Raw genomic sequence first — 14,993 nt, 5'->3', positions numbered from 1 at the left:
AAGGACTACTTGGCTGTGGGTTATAGGTGAGATATCTCCGCCTTCATTCAGTGAGCAACAGAGAGAAGTTGCTTTAATTCGTTTCCTCTGCAAACTCTGTATTCTTAACTGTTCTCGAAAGGAGACTTCTTTTTGCCAGGCAGGATCAGCTGTAGCGCAGGCTACATTTAGCAGCACTAGGTAGTGTTAGGTATGAATGCAGATAAAAGCATGCTCGTAAAATTTTAGTTCAAGAAAGAAGAAAATCTTTGAGGGTGGGCTGATAGTAGAAACACGGTGGCATAAAGGAGTCTCTTAAAATGAAGTATGTGATTAACTTTCTGTCCTTTCAGTTCTTAATTTCCAAGACCTTGTATCCTATACTAAGACCTTTCTCCATACATAGCTATAGCCTAATTTTTTTATTTTCCCAACAGTTTTACCAACTCAGCAAGTTAGTTTGAATAGAACTTAGCTAAGATTTTACATAGTTTATCTTCATTTAGCAAAAGAAAGTGTGTATGAGTAAGAGTTGTTAGATTTAAAACCATAAATTTCCATCCCTTGCATTTATAATGATGATGATGGTCGTGATGATGATAAATTATTAATTCAAACTATAACTCAAGTAACTGTAAACCTCAAATAATTACAATTTGTGTTATTTTTCTGTCCTGAGAAACAGGATAGTAATAGCAAGAATAATACAGTTACAAACTTGAATGCTCGGCATGTAGAGGGAGTGACCAGCATTCAGGTGGACCAGGTTCTGTGGATTTTAAGCACTTGCACATACCTGTGACATGTAACGAGAGAGCAGTGCAGTGGGTTTTTAACATGATATAAGCACTGTCCAAGTGCAGTCTCCCTGAAAATCCTCAGTCCAGGCAACTGTATTTAAAACATTGAGACTATTGTTGTCGTAGATCTAAAGGGGTTTTGAGATTGTATGACCAGTTTTCAAACTCACTTCCTGTGCAATACAAGCTTCACTTCTTTACTTTTAGTCAGGTGAGTGTTTTGAACTAAATACAATTATCTGGTTTTATCCTTTGGTAAGACTTGACTGTGCTCAAAAATTGATCCCATCAGTGAATATACCAAGTTACGGCAAAGCAGTTGTATTGTTTGTCACTGTCATATAATTGAAAATAGCTAACACTTGTGTAGCTAATACATGTGTACCAGGAACTGTTGTAAGTACTTGAAAAATAAATGTTAACTCAGTTATACCTCATAGCAACCATGTCTCCATTTTATAGATGAAAACTCGGAGGCACAAAGGGTTGGGGTAGTTTGCCCTAGGTTAGCTAGGTTTCCAGGGGTAGAGCTGGAACTTTAACTCTGTCTCTAGAACACGTAGGTGCTCCTTAACCACTTTGTTTTCCTGTGTCCCCTAAGTGATCTCGGGGTGGTGTTGGGGAGAAGGGCAGGGTGGGACAAAACCCAGAAATAGAACAAAAACTCTTATGTGATCCTAGCTCTGGAGATTAGCGTTGCCAGTGTTTGGGCATTATGTTCTTACTGCCTCTCTTTAGTTTTCTTCACTCTCTTCCTCCGGTAAATCCTGTACTTACGTGAATGAGATCAAACCTGAAAGACCCTGAAAGTCTTAGGGACATCTTTCCTTGTCCAAACAGAGTGGCTATGCAGTATTCTATTATACAGATGTTAGCATAATCTGCTGAATCTGTTGAATATTTCTCTCCTGATGAATGTTTGATATGTGGCCAGTTCTTTGAAATTATAAAGAGTGAGTGCTGTGATAACATGCATGTACATGTATCTGTGTGCACCTATCCAATTAATCCCTAAGGATGAGTTTCTGGAAGTTGTACTGCTGAGATACAACATACCTATTTCTGTATTTTAGCGGGCAGTAACAAAATTTAAAAATTTACGCTCAGAGCAAATGTGAATGATATATTAATTTGCATTTTTATTAGGTTGCAAGTGTTTTCATTTCTGTGTCTCCATTTGGGAATTGTTTCTGCTTATTTAGAAATTGAGTTGTTGATCTTATTCTTCTAGATTTGTAATAGACCTTTGTATTTTAGACTACTAACTGTAATGTAATAGATGTTTTCTCTTTATTTTGCTCTCTTCCCAAATGTTATTCATGATCTTATACTTTAGTTGTTAAAAAGTAGAGTTTTAATTGTTCATCATGATTAACTATAGGCCCTCTGTTGTTAAAAAAGTTATTTATGATATATATTTTTTTAGAAAAATTATAAGTAAATAATTGAAACAAGTTTTGCACATAGTCTGTATCAGCCTTTCCGAGTACTTCAATTAAGTGCAGTCTTAAGCTGTCAATTCTAAGAGGGTTTTGAAATAAGAGTAATGTCGACATAGTCTGACAAGAAATTAAAATTAAGTTTATCATGTTTTAGTATTCCCTGCAGTTTTCTCGGTTAAGTGCCTGTTGAATTTTTCATATGTTTTAGGTATGTCCCTCCAGAACAAGCCAAGGTGGTGGCATCAGTTCATGCGTCTATTTCAGGGTCGTCTGCCAGTAGCACGAGCAGCACGCCTGAGGTCAAACCCCTGAAGTCTCTTTTAGGAGACTCAGCACCAGCACTGCACTTAAACAAGGGCACACCTAGTCAGGTGAGTGGTCTCCCATCTTCGCAGAGACTTCTGCTCCAGGAGGATTGAGTATCACGGACTTGAGAATTCTTTAGGACAGTAGCTTTATGTCCTAGTGGTCATATACAGCAAGCTAGTGGTTCAGATAGTGCATTCAGAGAGTCTTGGTTAAGTGGTTGGGATGTGCATATTTTTGCTCTTTTTGCTCGAGTTTCTTTGAATGCTCCACAGGTTTACAAAGGTACACAGAACACTGTTAATAGCTGTCTGTCCTATAGCTACATTTAGTGAAACAGGACTCTGGGGACCATCAGAGTTAGAACAGTATAGGCTCTGTGATGTCCTTTTACAAGAAAGGATTTCTTAAGTAGTAGAATTTTTCCCCTGCCTCATTGTGAAGCATGCTTATCATCGAAACACAGGTGGCTTTGCATTACATGCCTTATTTTAAAAAACTAAACGGGCTGAAGGCTTTTTAGAAGTTGGTGAAAAAGCTTGTGCTTCTGCACTTTGTGACAGTTTTCTGAGCTGTGACCGGTTTGTTGATCTGGCACGACAGCGTTTGTCCTACACAAGAATGGTTCTGAGGCACAGTACTGTTGGAATTCAAGTCCACCCCTTTTACTAATGCATACGAGGACATCTGGATAAAATTGCTCAGTTGTCACAAGAGGTTTGAGTGAAAGCTGAAGAGAAAGGCACTGTCCCCACATAGAAAGGATGTGTTCTGTGAAAGTCTTATTATTGCTCTCCTAGCAGGACGTCTCGCTTGTGTTCTGAGGTGTAACAGCTGTTACAATACAGCGTTTCTTTGTCTTTGACTCTGTATTTAAAATTGAGAGATGATTTGGGAATAGATGTGGAAAATTTGTGCTTTTCAAAAAATACCAAGGTATTCAAAACTACAAATAAAAGATTATGTAATCTTTCAACTGCCTTTTAAGCTTGGTGAATTGGAAAGAGTGTTACAAAAATGTGGCAGAACTGACTGGAAGCTCTTTATTGTTAATGTGTGGTGTGCAGTCCCCTGTTGTAGGTCGCTCTCAAGGGCAGCAGCAGGAAAAGAAGCAGTTTGACCTTTTAAGTGATCTTGGCTCAGACATCTTTGCTGCTCCAGCGCCTCAGTCAACGGCCACAGCCAATTTTGCTAACTTTGCACATTTCAACAGTCATGCTGGTAAGTGTTTGTTCTCGACAGCTTTTTGCCAGGCACGTGTATTTAGCACCAAGAGACATCCATTCTTTTGAAAACTGAAATATCGGTAAATGTGTTCTGTTGAAGGTGTGGGCCCATGGCTGTTGAGCTGTCCCATGTGACTGTGTAGCCGCGGCCTTTTTAATCCCAGAAGAGATTATACTTAATGCCACATACTGACATGACCTCTTTCCAAAGAAAAATGAAAAGACTTCTCAATATTTTTTGTTTACCCTTTTAATGTGGAGAATTGCAAATATTCAAACATGACAATATAACCCTCGTGTATTCATTGCTCATGGCTAATCTGGTTTCATTTCTCATTCTTCTCATTTCCTCCTCTTATACTATTTCGAAGCAATTTTAGACATAAGAGTTTATCCCTAAATATTTTGTATTTATAAAACAGAAGAACTTTGTTAAACATCACCATTGTAGTGGTATCACTCCCTTAAATAATAGCGGTAACAATAATGATTCATTAGTCACTACTTAAGACTTTCTATTCCACTTCAGACGGACACACACACACACACACACACACACACACACACACAGTTTATTCAAATCAGGTCTACATGCTACAGTTGTGAGCTACATCACTTACTCTGTGGGTACTTCCTCCATCCCATTTTTCTCCTCTGCAATTTATTTGTTAAGAAATCTGGTTATTTGTCCTGTGGAGTTTTTAGCAGTCTGAATTTGTTGATTGCACCACTGTGGGGTCCCTTAACAGGTTCCTCTGTCCTCCGTATTTTCTGTAAATTGATAGTTGGATCTAGATGCGTCATCCATCACAGGTTCTTTTCTTGAAGGGGGCAAGCCTGCCACTTAAGATTTAAGCACATAATACTAATCGTTTCTGTTTCTATAATGTGAGCTGTTGATGCTCAGTGCCTGGATTCATTATGCAAAATGTTGATATTCTGAATTTATCATCCCTTCATTTATGAGTTGAAATATTTCTTTAAAAATCTTTGATTACCCAATGGTATAGTTAGTATAATATGTGTTAGTATAATATGTTAGTATAATAGAAAGTTAATATGTGATTGATTCTGGCCACATATCAGAATGAGTTGATTCCCTACCACATTTTAATGGTGATCTGTTTTTTTTTCTTTCGTATCATTATGAATTCATAGATTTAACATTTGCTACATCTCAAATCTGTTGTCATTATTATCTTTATTTTTTAAATGTTTATTTATTGATTTTTGAGAGAGCACAGTGGGGGAGGGGCAGACAGAGAGATGGAGGGAGACACAGAATCTGAAGCAGGCTCCAGGCTCCAAACTGTCAGCACAGAGCCTGATGTGGGGCTTGAACTCATGAACCATTAGATCATGACCTGAGCTGAAGTTGGGTGATAAACCTACTGAGCCACTCAGGTGCCTGCTCCCATTATTATCTTTATTAATTCTCAAACTATCTCATCTTTAGAGTAGCAATATCTTTAGGTTGGCTGTAGCAGATATAACTTCTTTTTTACTCTCAGATTTAACATGTTTGTTACAGGGGCGCCTGGGTGGCTCAGTCGGTTAAGCGTCCGACTTCGGCTCAGGTCACGATCTCGCGGTCCGTGAGTTCAAGCTCCATGTTGGGCTCTGTGCTGACCGCTCAGAACCTGGAGCCTGTTTCAGATTCTGTGTCTCTCTCTCTCTCTGACCCTCCCCTGTTTATGCTCTGTCTCTCTCTGTCTCAAAAATAAAAAACGTTAAAAAAAATTTTTTTTAACATGTTTGTTACAAAGAGCTTAATGCACTTCACCAGAAATTAGAAATTATGGAGTTTTATTTGTGAATGAATGTAAAAACCTTGCAGTTACCTAGGTAATATTTAAAAATTATTATTTAAGTATAGATGTAGTCATTGGTGTCTCTAATTGTAATAGTAACTAATTGTAATGGACAGAGAAATGGCATAATGTAGTGAAAAGAATGGGCTTTGGAGTTAGAATGAGTCCTTATAGTTGTTTGTTTATGCTTTGTTCTACTTTTTTATAAGGTCTGGTGTAAATGATCTAAAAGCCTACATTGTATTTATATCAGAGATATGTATGAAATACCTTTTGGATGCCAGTAAGCTTTGATGTGCATGTCATAGAAAGTTTATCTAGTATGCATTTGTGAACGGTTGAGTAAGCATCAAACCAAATGTAGAGAGCACTAAAATTAAGAATTAGGTCACTTCGTAGCCATTTTATTTGACCATTTGAAACTTTGCTTTATATTTTTGCATGTATGTATAGGGGTATTGGCTAATGTTTATTATTTCTTTGTCGCTGATTTTCTTAACTTTAATTATATAATCAAGAAACACTCAGGACTATCTTTCTAAAACATGTATTTCACTGTTTAATGCACATAGCAGAAACCAGTACTTACAGAATTGATTTCCTATTTGTATTTTTGAACTTATTTTACCTTCTTTTACTCACCTGTGAGATTGTGATGCTGTCCCTTCTTTTTCTTTCAATTTGAGGACTTGGTTTATAGTTGGATCATGATGGTATAAAGTGAATCATATATATATATATATGTATACTCACACACACACAAACACACACAAAATGTACTGTTTAAGATAGTTTGAAAAATTACGGAAAAGCTGCTCTTCGGCCACATTTCTTTCTAGCAAGCATTAAAGGAACTTTTCTTTTAAATATTCGAGTATTTTCTAAGGGCGTACTGTGGAAGAAAATTACGGTGTAAATTATATATGTTTGTATGTTGCATGTGTTTGATTTAAAAGGGGATTGTAGGGTGGAGAGGATCTCTTTCTTAGCAAAGATTATGCTGAGGAGGGTAAGAAGTCAGGAAGCTGAAGTTGTTGGGCCTGTGGTAGGTTTCCCTTCTCCTGTGTTAGCCGAGCAGCGAAACATCCAGGAAACCTGGAGAGACTCTTTCCCTTCACCTTCCAGGTGGGCAGCCAGGCTCCTCTGACCGCACAGGAGTCTCAGCTCTCTGTTCCCACCTGTTGTTTTTGAATGCTGGCAAAAGGAGCTGGAGAACCAATGAATGTAGAGGGGACCTTCTGTAATTCATGAATAGTTTTCATTTATCTCAGTTTTACACTTGCTGAAATAGGATTTGAAATGACTGCTAAGTAAGTACCAAGCTCTTTTGTACATTTTCAGCTTATTTCCCTTGTGTGTTTTTTTGGCTTTAAATGCAATTTGTGAATATTCACCATTCAGGGAATTAATGCTGTGCTCTTCCTTGTAGACTTGTTAGCCAGGCGTGTTTATACGCGTCTACACTGCAGCTGCACAGACTACGTTGTACCATGATGGCACACGTCCTTATCAGTAACTCCCTTGGAATTCTCTTTGAAAACAATAGCCATTATTTAATTGTAGAATATGTTAAAAAAGGAAAGAAAAGAAACCTATAATTTTATCAGATTGATAGAGGAAGTAGATCTTAACAATTTGGTCTCTTTTCCACATGTGGTGGAGGTGGTAGGAAAGATGAGTCTGTGAGGCTTTTACTAGTCATGTCGATTAGATCAGGTGGCCTAAGAGGAGTTAGTTTTTTCAGCCTGAAGTTCTTATTTATGAATGCACACTCAAGTCAGCTTTTTTTTTTTAAACTTCATTGGATTCAAGAAGAATAAAATATATACACATACTGCAAGGAGAAGCTAATAGAGTTAGTCATTTATCTCCTCTTTTTCCATTCTTTGTCTTTTTCTCCAGCCTTTGCAAGAACCCTGAATCTTTATTTTTCCGTGTATGGTTCACAAATACAAAGTCATTGACAGCTCAGTTCTCCCCCTGAAATTTTCATGTTTTTGTTTTTTTTGAAGAAGTTTTTAAGTGAGAATATTCTCCTGTACAGATTGATACGACAAATGGAACCTTTAATTTCAAATGATAATTATTTAGAAATGCCAATGTGGTTAGCGTTATTTTGTAGGGAAACCTGTTATTTTGCAGATCATTTAATGGCTTAAAAGCCAGAAGTCTTCACCCTTCATCTGAACATTCTGGCTGAGATGGTATGTGAGGATATGTATCAGTGGTGAGGTTATTACTGTGTTCGGGAAAAGTCATCTTCTACAGAAATATTTGTGCAGTTAGAAACATGATTAACCTACAGAATTTAATAGTTATTTTGCTTGGTAATAAACTCCACAGCCCTATGAACTGTAAACTGTAATTGATTTTTGTCACACCTTACTAGGGATCTCAAACTTTTGTCTTGCCATCCAGTCAACACAAGTGAGTAATACAATGCAGTGTGGAAGGAACCGTGTGCACAGGAAGGTGTTCTAATCTCCTGTTGCCACATGGTCAGTCAGGCTCAGGATTACTAGATTCACTGATTTTTCTTTTAAGAAAAGCAGGAAATCTTGTTTATTTAATGTAAGATGTTGTCTTTTTAAATGTTGGGTTGATGAAAAAGAATTTAAACATGTAGGTGAAACAAAGTGTATTTGTCAGCTGTATTCATGATGAAGGCAGTCAGTTTCTATCTCTCATCCCTACGTCTATCTCCCTTTCTCAGGAGTACCTGTTTCTCACTGAAGAGGAAAGACAGTTTCCAGCTAGATTCAGGCTGATTAACTTGGTGCCTTAAATTCTAAACTGAGGTTACTTCGTTGTACTTTAAAAAAATTTTTTTTTAAATGTTTATTTATTTTTGAGAGAGAGAGAGACAGTGTGCAAGCGGGGGAGGGGCAGAGAGAGAGCGAGACACAGAATCCCAAGCAGGCTCCAGGCTCTGAGCTGTCAGCACCGAGTCCTACCCGGGGCTCCAACTCAAGAGCCATGAGATCATGACCTGAGATGAAGTCAGATGCTTAACTGACTGAGCCACCCAGGAGCCCCACTTCTTTGTACTTTTTGAGATAAGATTATTTAAAAAGCATCTATTATTGTTTTGTCACATTCCGTTTAGTTTATCTTTCTTTGTATGGTAGTTGCTTGAGGTGGTTCCAGACAGTAATTTTCACATTATTGAATTTATTAGTGTTTAATTTCCAAAGTTGTGGTTACTAAAGTTTCATTCCACGGTACTTAGAAATTTTAAAATTGACCATAACCAGTTGTTGAAGACACTGAATAGATTTAGTGTCTCCATATAAAGACTGAAAGAGGTATTACAAAGTCCTGTTTTGCTGTAATGAATAGATATTTGGTTAATGTGTTTGGTGCTCTGGTTGGAAACACCAGTGTTTATAAATTTGATAAAAATAGACTTGACTGACAAAATGGATTACATTGAACTGATTTCTTAATGATGATGTTTGAAACACGTTAAATGTATATTTCTCCTGTAGTGTTCTAAATATGTTAAAAGTAGAATATATATTATTATAGGCTACTTATTCACTATATTTGAGATTATAAGTGATAAAGCAGCTTAGGGACCCAACTCCTGTTTCTCCAAGGGATAGATGTATTTCATTTGTTCAAGTAAAATTTCAGCCTATAAAGAAATTGAATTTTATCATGGTAATAAGTAAAAACAGTAACAAAAGATTTCAGAGTGTCCAGAAAATACAGAATTTTTTGTGTTAAGCAGTAAGCAGCCTTTTAATTTAGATACGTCTGTGTGATGTTTGAGAGAGAGGACAAACGTCTTTAGAAAAGGTTTTCAACAGTGCGAGCAGTGATAGGTGTATGTAGGATAGCACTCCACCTGTCACAAGTGCTGGGTGTGAGGACACAGGGAGGGAGGTGTCACAGGTGTCTAGTAAAAGGAGGACTATCTAGTTCAGGTGCATTTCCCCCTATAGTCATATACCCTTTCGGATAGACACAACATAGTAATTACATAAAATGCTGTTAGGTTTTTTTGATCATTTCCCTAGAGTAATGTTTTACTTCATTAGTGGAAAATTTGTTTAGTAACTTTTTTTCGTTGATGTACAGTTAGAATACATATCCATTGCAAAAGCTTGGTGAACTATAACAATAACAATAAACTGTAACTATAGTAAACTATAACAATGTGAAAACTCACCACTACAAGTTAATGAAAATGCAGATTTTCTGTGCATATGATACCATGCTGACAAAATTGGCAGATGAAAATGTATTTGGCACTTTTTGGCCTGTTTATCTTGATATACTTCATCATAAGTATTTTTGAAGAGGACTGTATCTTCTATGTGATTTTTTAAATGGCCGCATTATATTTCTTTGTATGATGTTTCATAATTTAAGCAATCCCTCATTGCTGGCCATTTGAGTTTTAAATTTGTTTTATTATTTTAAAACAAATCATTTAGCTATTAGATGCAGCCATACTCATTTGCAAGATTATTTCTTTATGAAAGCTTTTTGAAGTAGAATTGCCTGCAAAGGATTTAAAGTAGCTGACTTGTACTATGTTGATGGCATTTAACCTTTATCTTTTGGGCATGCTTTTCATTCTTACCACTTAGCATTCTTTTTCTTACATACCAACCACTTCTTATTATATTCTCTATAAAAATCTTAATTCAGCATCTATTGTAGCCTTTAAAAAAAAAAAACAACCTTTTGAATTGTTGTATTTAGTTATATATTTTAAGTTTAGGGAAGCCTAAAAAATTGTTCTTAGGTTAATGACAAGTGGGAAATACCAGTTGGTCTTTTTCACTGAGTCTGAAGTACACTAATGTCACAAATTTTGCTATTTTCATTTCTCAAATTTTAATATGTATTAAAAATAGCAGGCTTCCCCCCCCCCCCCCCCCCCCCCCGCCTTAAGAGCATGAGCAGGAGGGGGCAGAGGGAGAGAGAGAGAATCTTAAGCAGGCTCCATGTGTGACTCGGGAGACCGACTCGGGGCTTGATCTCACAACTATGAGATCATGACCTGAGGTGAAATCAGGAGTCAGATGTCACCCAGACTCGCCAGAACAGCAGCCTTCGAAGAGAATGTGACTATCTGTGATTTATTTGGCAGTCATGTCCTTGTTAAACATTTAAGTTTTTTCATTTTTACGTGCCATGATGTGAGATGGTTGTAAACTTAGGAAAAAAAAAACCAAAAAGAATATTAATGAAATTTAAACTTCTTTGTATCATTATTTTAGATTCACAAAGCTGATGAATCACTCACCACCATTTTAAATCTGAGTTTCCCAGAATGTAATCTGTATCCTACATCTCAGTTTGCTTTACTGTAACTCATATATTTCATGCTCTTAGAGTTTCCTTCAGTAGAGTCACTTTTGCAGTACTATTCCGGAGGTCACTCAAAGGGTATTGTGTACAAATTTATTGTTGGACAAAGTGTTTTGGGAAATTTTTGGCTACCCTTTAATGAATTGTTTGGCATCGGGTTAAATCAGCACTGGCAGGATTTAAAATTGGATTCTGAATGAATTCTCTTTAAAGTAAGTTGTGAAACAAACTTCTCATAAGATTCTTAAATTCATTTGTCATATTTTTCATTTATAATTTTCATATTCATTAACATATATTGTTCCTTACCATTTACAGCCCAGAACTCTGCAAATGCAGATTTTGCAAACTTTGGTGCATTTGGACAGTCTAGTGGCTCGAGTGATTTTGGAGGTTTCCCCACAGCAAGTCGCTCTCCTTTTCAGCCCCAAACTCCAGGTAGAGCTTCTCCGCGTCACGCGTAAACGTTTTGACATACAAAACTCTCTACACGTAGTTTAAAAAATTATTCTAAACTTAAATTCTATAATTATTTGATTTAAAAATAGTTCTATCTTACAAAGCTCTGGGGAAACCTGAAATCTTTATTTTTTTCTGTGTTCATCTGGTTTTTTTGAACTCCTTGGTGTGTTGTCTAATTCACAGTGTCTGTTCTCTTCCTTTTCCTGCATATGAATCTTCCTTAAATTTCTTAGGCACAGGAGCATTACAGTCCTCAAAATTTGTTAGGTTCACAGAACACATTGGTTTAGGCTTTGAGTAAAGGAAGCTAATTGATTGCTTCCATAGAAATAAAAACGTAAGTAATTTTCAGGGCAGCAAGCTTGAGACAATAAATATTGTCAGTCTATTAGTCAAGAGTAGATTATTTCACAGTCACTTTAATCAGACTTGGAAGTAGTTTTCTGTGCAGGAATTGGGCTTTGGACAGTGAGTACTCTCCCCTGAACTAAGTATTGTTTCCAGAATCCCGTTGAACCCTTGTTGAGATCTTTGGCTGATGACTTTTTTTTCAACTTTTAACTCTGTGTATTGTCTTATAAAGCCTTTTCTTTCACTTTTCTTTTTTTTTTTCTTCTTCTTTAAATTCCATCATTTACATAATTTCTGGCTGTCCAGCATTTAGAATGCTTTCATCTAGCTGCAGTTTTGGTGAATTTACTTCAGCTTTTCCTCTCCAGGCTTCCAACAGTAAGTTGTGTTGTCAAGTAGGCATCTTTTACTGATTTGTATGTTTTATGCTCTTCCATGGATTTTTCGATTATAGAATGTTATTCATCTTTTAATAGTAATCATTCTGAAACTCTCATTTCTGTGTCTTCACTGTTACTAAGCTCAGACTTAGAGAGCACAATAGTGTACAGTAAAAGAGTTGATTTAATAGTTCAGTTTTTAATTTGAAATAAATTTCATCATAAAAATTGTGAAAGATTAGTATTGTGTACTATGTTCACCAGCTACTTGTAACAGACCACAGTCTTAAAATACCAACACACACTACTTTTAATTGCAAAGGACTGGAGTTTATTCCTGGAAGAAATTTTATCCATATTTATTTTAGAGTGTCTGAAATACACTGATTGATGGGAAAGTGTTTGTGTTCTCTTTTTTAAATAGGGCTGTATTCTTTCTGCTTTTAAAATATCTGTTAATTGTGCTTTGCTGTTACTTTAATATATAGCTGTAATGTATATACTGTTCTCATTGCTGAAACTAATGTGTAGGTGTGAAGAACTAATACCAACAGTATAGCATCAAAAGCATAAAATGAACTATTCTGGCTTTAGTCTTCTGGTAGTGCTTTAGGAAAGTCTCTGGTAACCAGAACAGTCTTCAAAATCTTAGCAGGATGTACGATAGACCATTAGATGAATTATGATCTTATAAGTCTCAAAAGATTATATATTGTATGCTATAATTTTTATTCCTTGAACTATATAATAGGGTATGATTTTACTGATACTGTATATATATTACAATATTATTATGTGGAATTAAATATTAACTCTTCAAGTAAAATAAGTTCCAGAGCTCAAAGACCACTTTTTAAGAAATTGTGGATCAAAACAGTACATCTTAAACATTTTAAATCTCTGCTCTGGGATTTGTTGCCACCAGGTCTCCATTGGAGCTGTAAGAGCTTATAGCATAAAATACTTTGCATCTTGTCGATGGAAATCCGTTTAGGGAGAACTAGTAAAAGGTCATAGTAATATATATGTGTGAGAGAGAGAGAGACAGTGTGTGTGTGTGTGTGTGTGTGTGTGTGTGTGTGTGTGTGTGTGTGTATACACATATATATGAATATTAACATATATACGTGTAATGTGTATATATATATGTATAATGTATTAACATATATATATACATACATATATATATGTATATATGAATATTAAGGTAACTAAGCCTCAAATCCAGCAAGCATGGAATTACTCCTCTGTGAATTATAGTCTTCACTTCAGGGTAGATAATTACACATAGAAATTTGTTACGCTCCATGTTGCCAGGATCTTTGAAAATCTAGTTCCCCAAATTACAGTCATACGTAAATAGAAGATTAAAGTTGAATACCGCTTGCCAGTTGTTAATTCTAAGAATGTAAGATTGCTTATAGAACACTTAAGGAAGAAATGATCATATAATCTATCAAAGGATTTTGGGAAAAGTCTAGAAATTTCAAGTGTTCTGTTTATTCTGTTACAGGTGGAAGTGCTGGATCAGTAAATGCTAATTTTGCTCATTTTGATAACTTCCCCAAATCCTCCAGTGCTGATTTTGGAACCTTCAATACTTCCCAGAGTCATCAAACAGCATCAGCTGTTAGTAAAGTTTCAACGAACAAAGCTGGTCTGCAGACTACAGACAAATACGCAGCACTTGCTAATTTAGACAATATCTTTAGTGCTGGGCAAGGTATTAAGCTTTACACAAAATAAATACAAATTTGTAATAACATAGTCCTCTGAATTCAGTTGTGTTTATTGCAATTTAAGGTTGTTATGCTTTTTTTAGTTGTAAAGAAATTCTGCGTACACTAAATGTTCATGACCATTCGGCACATTTTTGATGCGAAATAATAATAGGTCTTTTGGAAGGCCTAGAAAACTAGGAACTATTTGTAAACTTCTAATTCTAAAAGAAAATAATTGACAAAATTTAATTTTGTCTTAGAAAGCATGCTTCACTGTTCTGAGGCTATAGAGGGCCAGCAAATCCAATTAATAATGCTGACTGGAGCGTTATTTGGTTGTTTTTATAATATATTCATTTTGAGCTATTTTTACTATTAATATTTTGGTATTAAAAGCCATTAGTTTTATAGAATATTTTTATACCTGGTTTTGATCTTAAGGCCAGTATTTTGCCTCTCAGAATGCACAGTGTGGTAGGGAACAGTAGAGGTCTGCTTTTGGACTGGATTCTGCATCCGAATCTCTGTAGCTGTTTTCTCATCTCATCTCATAGGGCAGTAATAGCATTGAGCTCATATGTATTATCACATCTAAGTCATTTAGAACAGTGCCTGGCACATAATAAGTGCTGTGTAAATGTTTCCTCGTACTACTGTCTCTAATTTTTTTCATGGAAAACCCTGGGAAGATGGTATTATTAATGGATTGTTCTCATTAGGTCTGGCATTTTAGAAATTTTTATGTTCACTTGAATGACACGCACCTGTTTTGGAGATGTTAATGTAGCACTTTGAGAATTTGCTCCTTATGCATAATTTAGACAATGGTACAGATTCTTTGCTTTTTGTTTTTAAGTTTATTTATTTTGAGAGAGAGTGCGCGCAAATGGGCGGGGTAGAGAGAGAGGGAGATGGAGAATCCCCTAAGCAGGCTCCGCATTGTCGGTGTGGAGCCCAACGCAGGACGCAGGGCTTGAACTCACGAACTGTGAGATCATAACCTGAACTGAAATCAGCAGTTGGATGCTTAACTGACTGAGCCACCCAGGTGCCCCACCTTAGTTTTTGTTACAGAAACTGTATCCTGTCTTTACCACAGTGGTGTGTATAGCAATTAATCTTGTCTAATAGTTTGTAGATAGTTTATTAGATAAGACTACAGAATTCTTGTCTATTTATTCGCTTAGCAT

General features: G+C 36.2%; 1 protein-coding gene across 11 annotated transcripts in view; it reads left to right on the top strand.

The window, feature by feature from the left end:
* Positions 1-14,993, top strand: part of AGFG1 (ArfGAP with FG repeats 1) — a 72,876-nt gene that overhangs the window by 44,600 nt on the left and 13,283 nt on the right. For 6 of the 11 annotated variants that reach the window (XM_058702522.1, XM_058702512.1, XM_058702503.1 and 3 more), the window contains 5 exons: positions 2,430-2,592; positions 3,595-3,748; positions 11,208-11,327; positions 12,009-12,080; positions 13,596-13,805. In XM_058702522.1, coding sequence (XP_058558505.1) covers positions 2,430-2,592; positions 3,595-3,748; positions 11,208-11,327; positions 12,009-12,080; positions 13,596-13,805 — 719 coding nt within the window. The remainder of the gene's footprint in view (positions 1-2,429; positions 2,593-3,594; positions 3,749-11,207; positions 11,328-12,008; positions 12,081-13,595; positions 13,806-14,993) is intronic. The other 5 variants (XM_058702545.1, XM_058702537.1, XM_058702530.1 and 2 more) reach the window with 2 other exon arrangements.

Source organism: Neofelis nebulosa, chromosome 2 (assembly GCF_028018385.1).
Source record: "Neofelis nebulosa isolate mNeoNeb1 chromosome 2, mNeoNeb1.pri, whole genome shotgun sequence".
Taxonomy (NCBI): domain Eukaryota; kingdom Metazoa; phylum Chordata; class Mammalia; order Carnivora; family Felidae; genus Neofelis; species Neofelis nebulosa.
The sequence above is the reverse complement of the archived record's forward strand: the minus strand, read 5'-3'. Positions and strand labels throughout refer to the sequence as shown.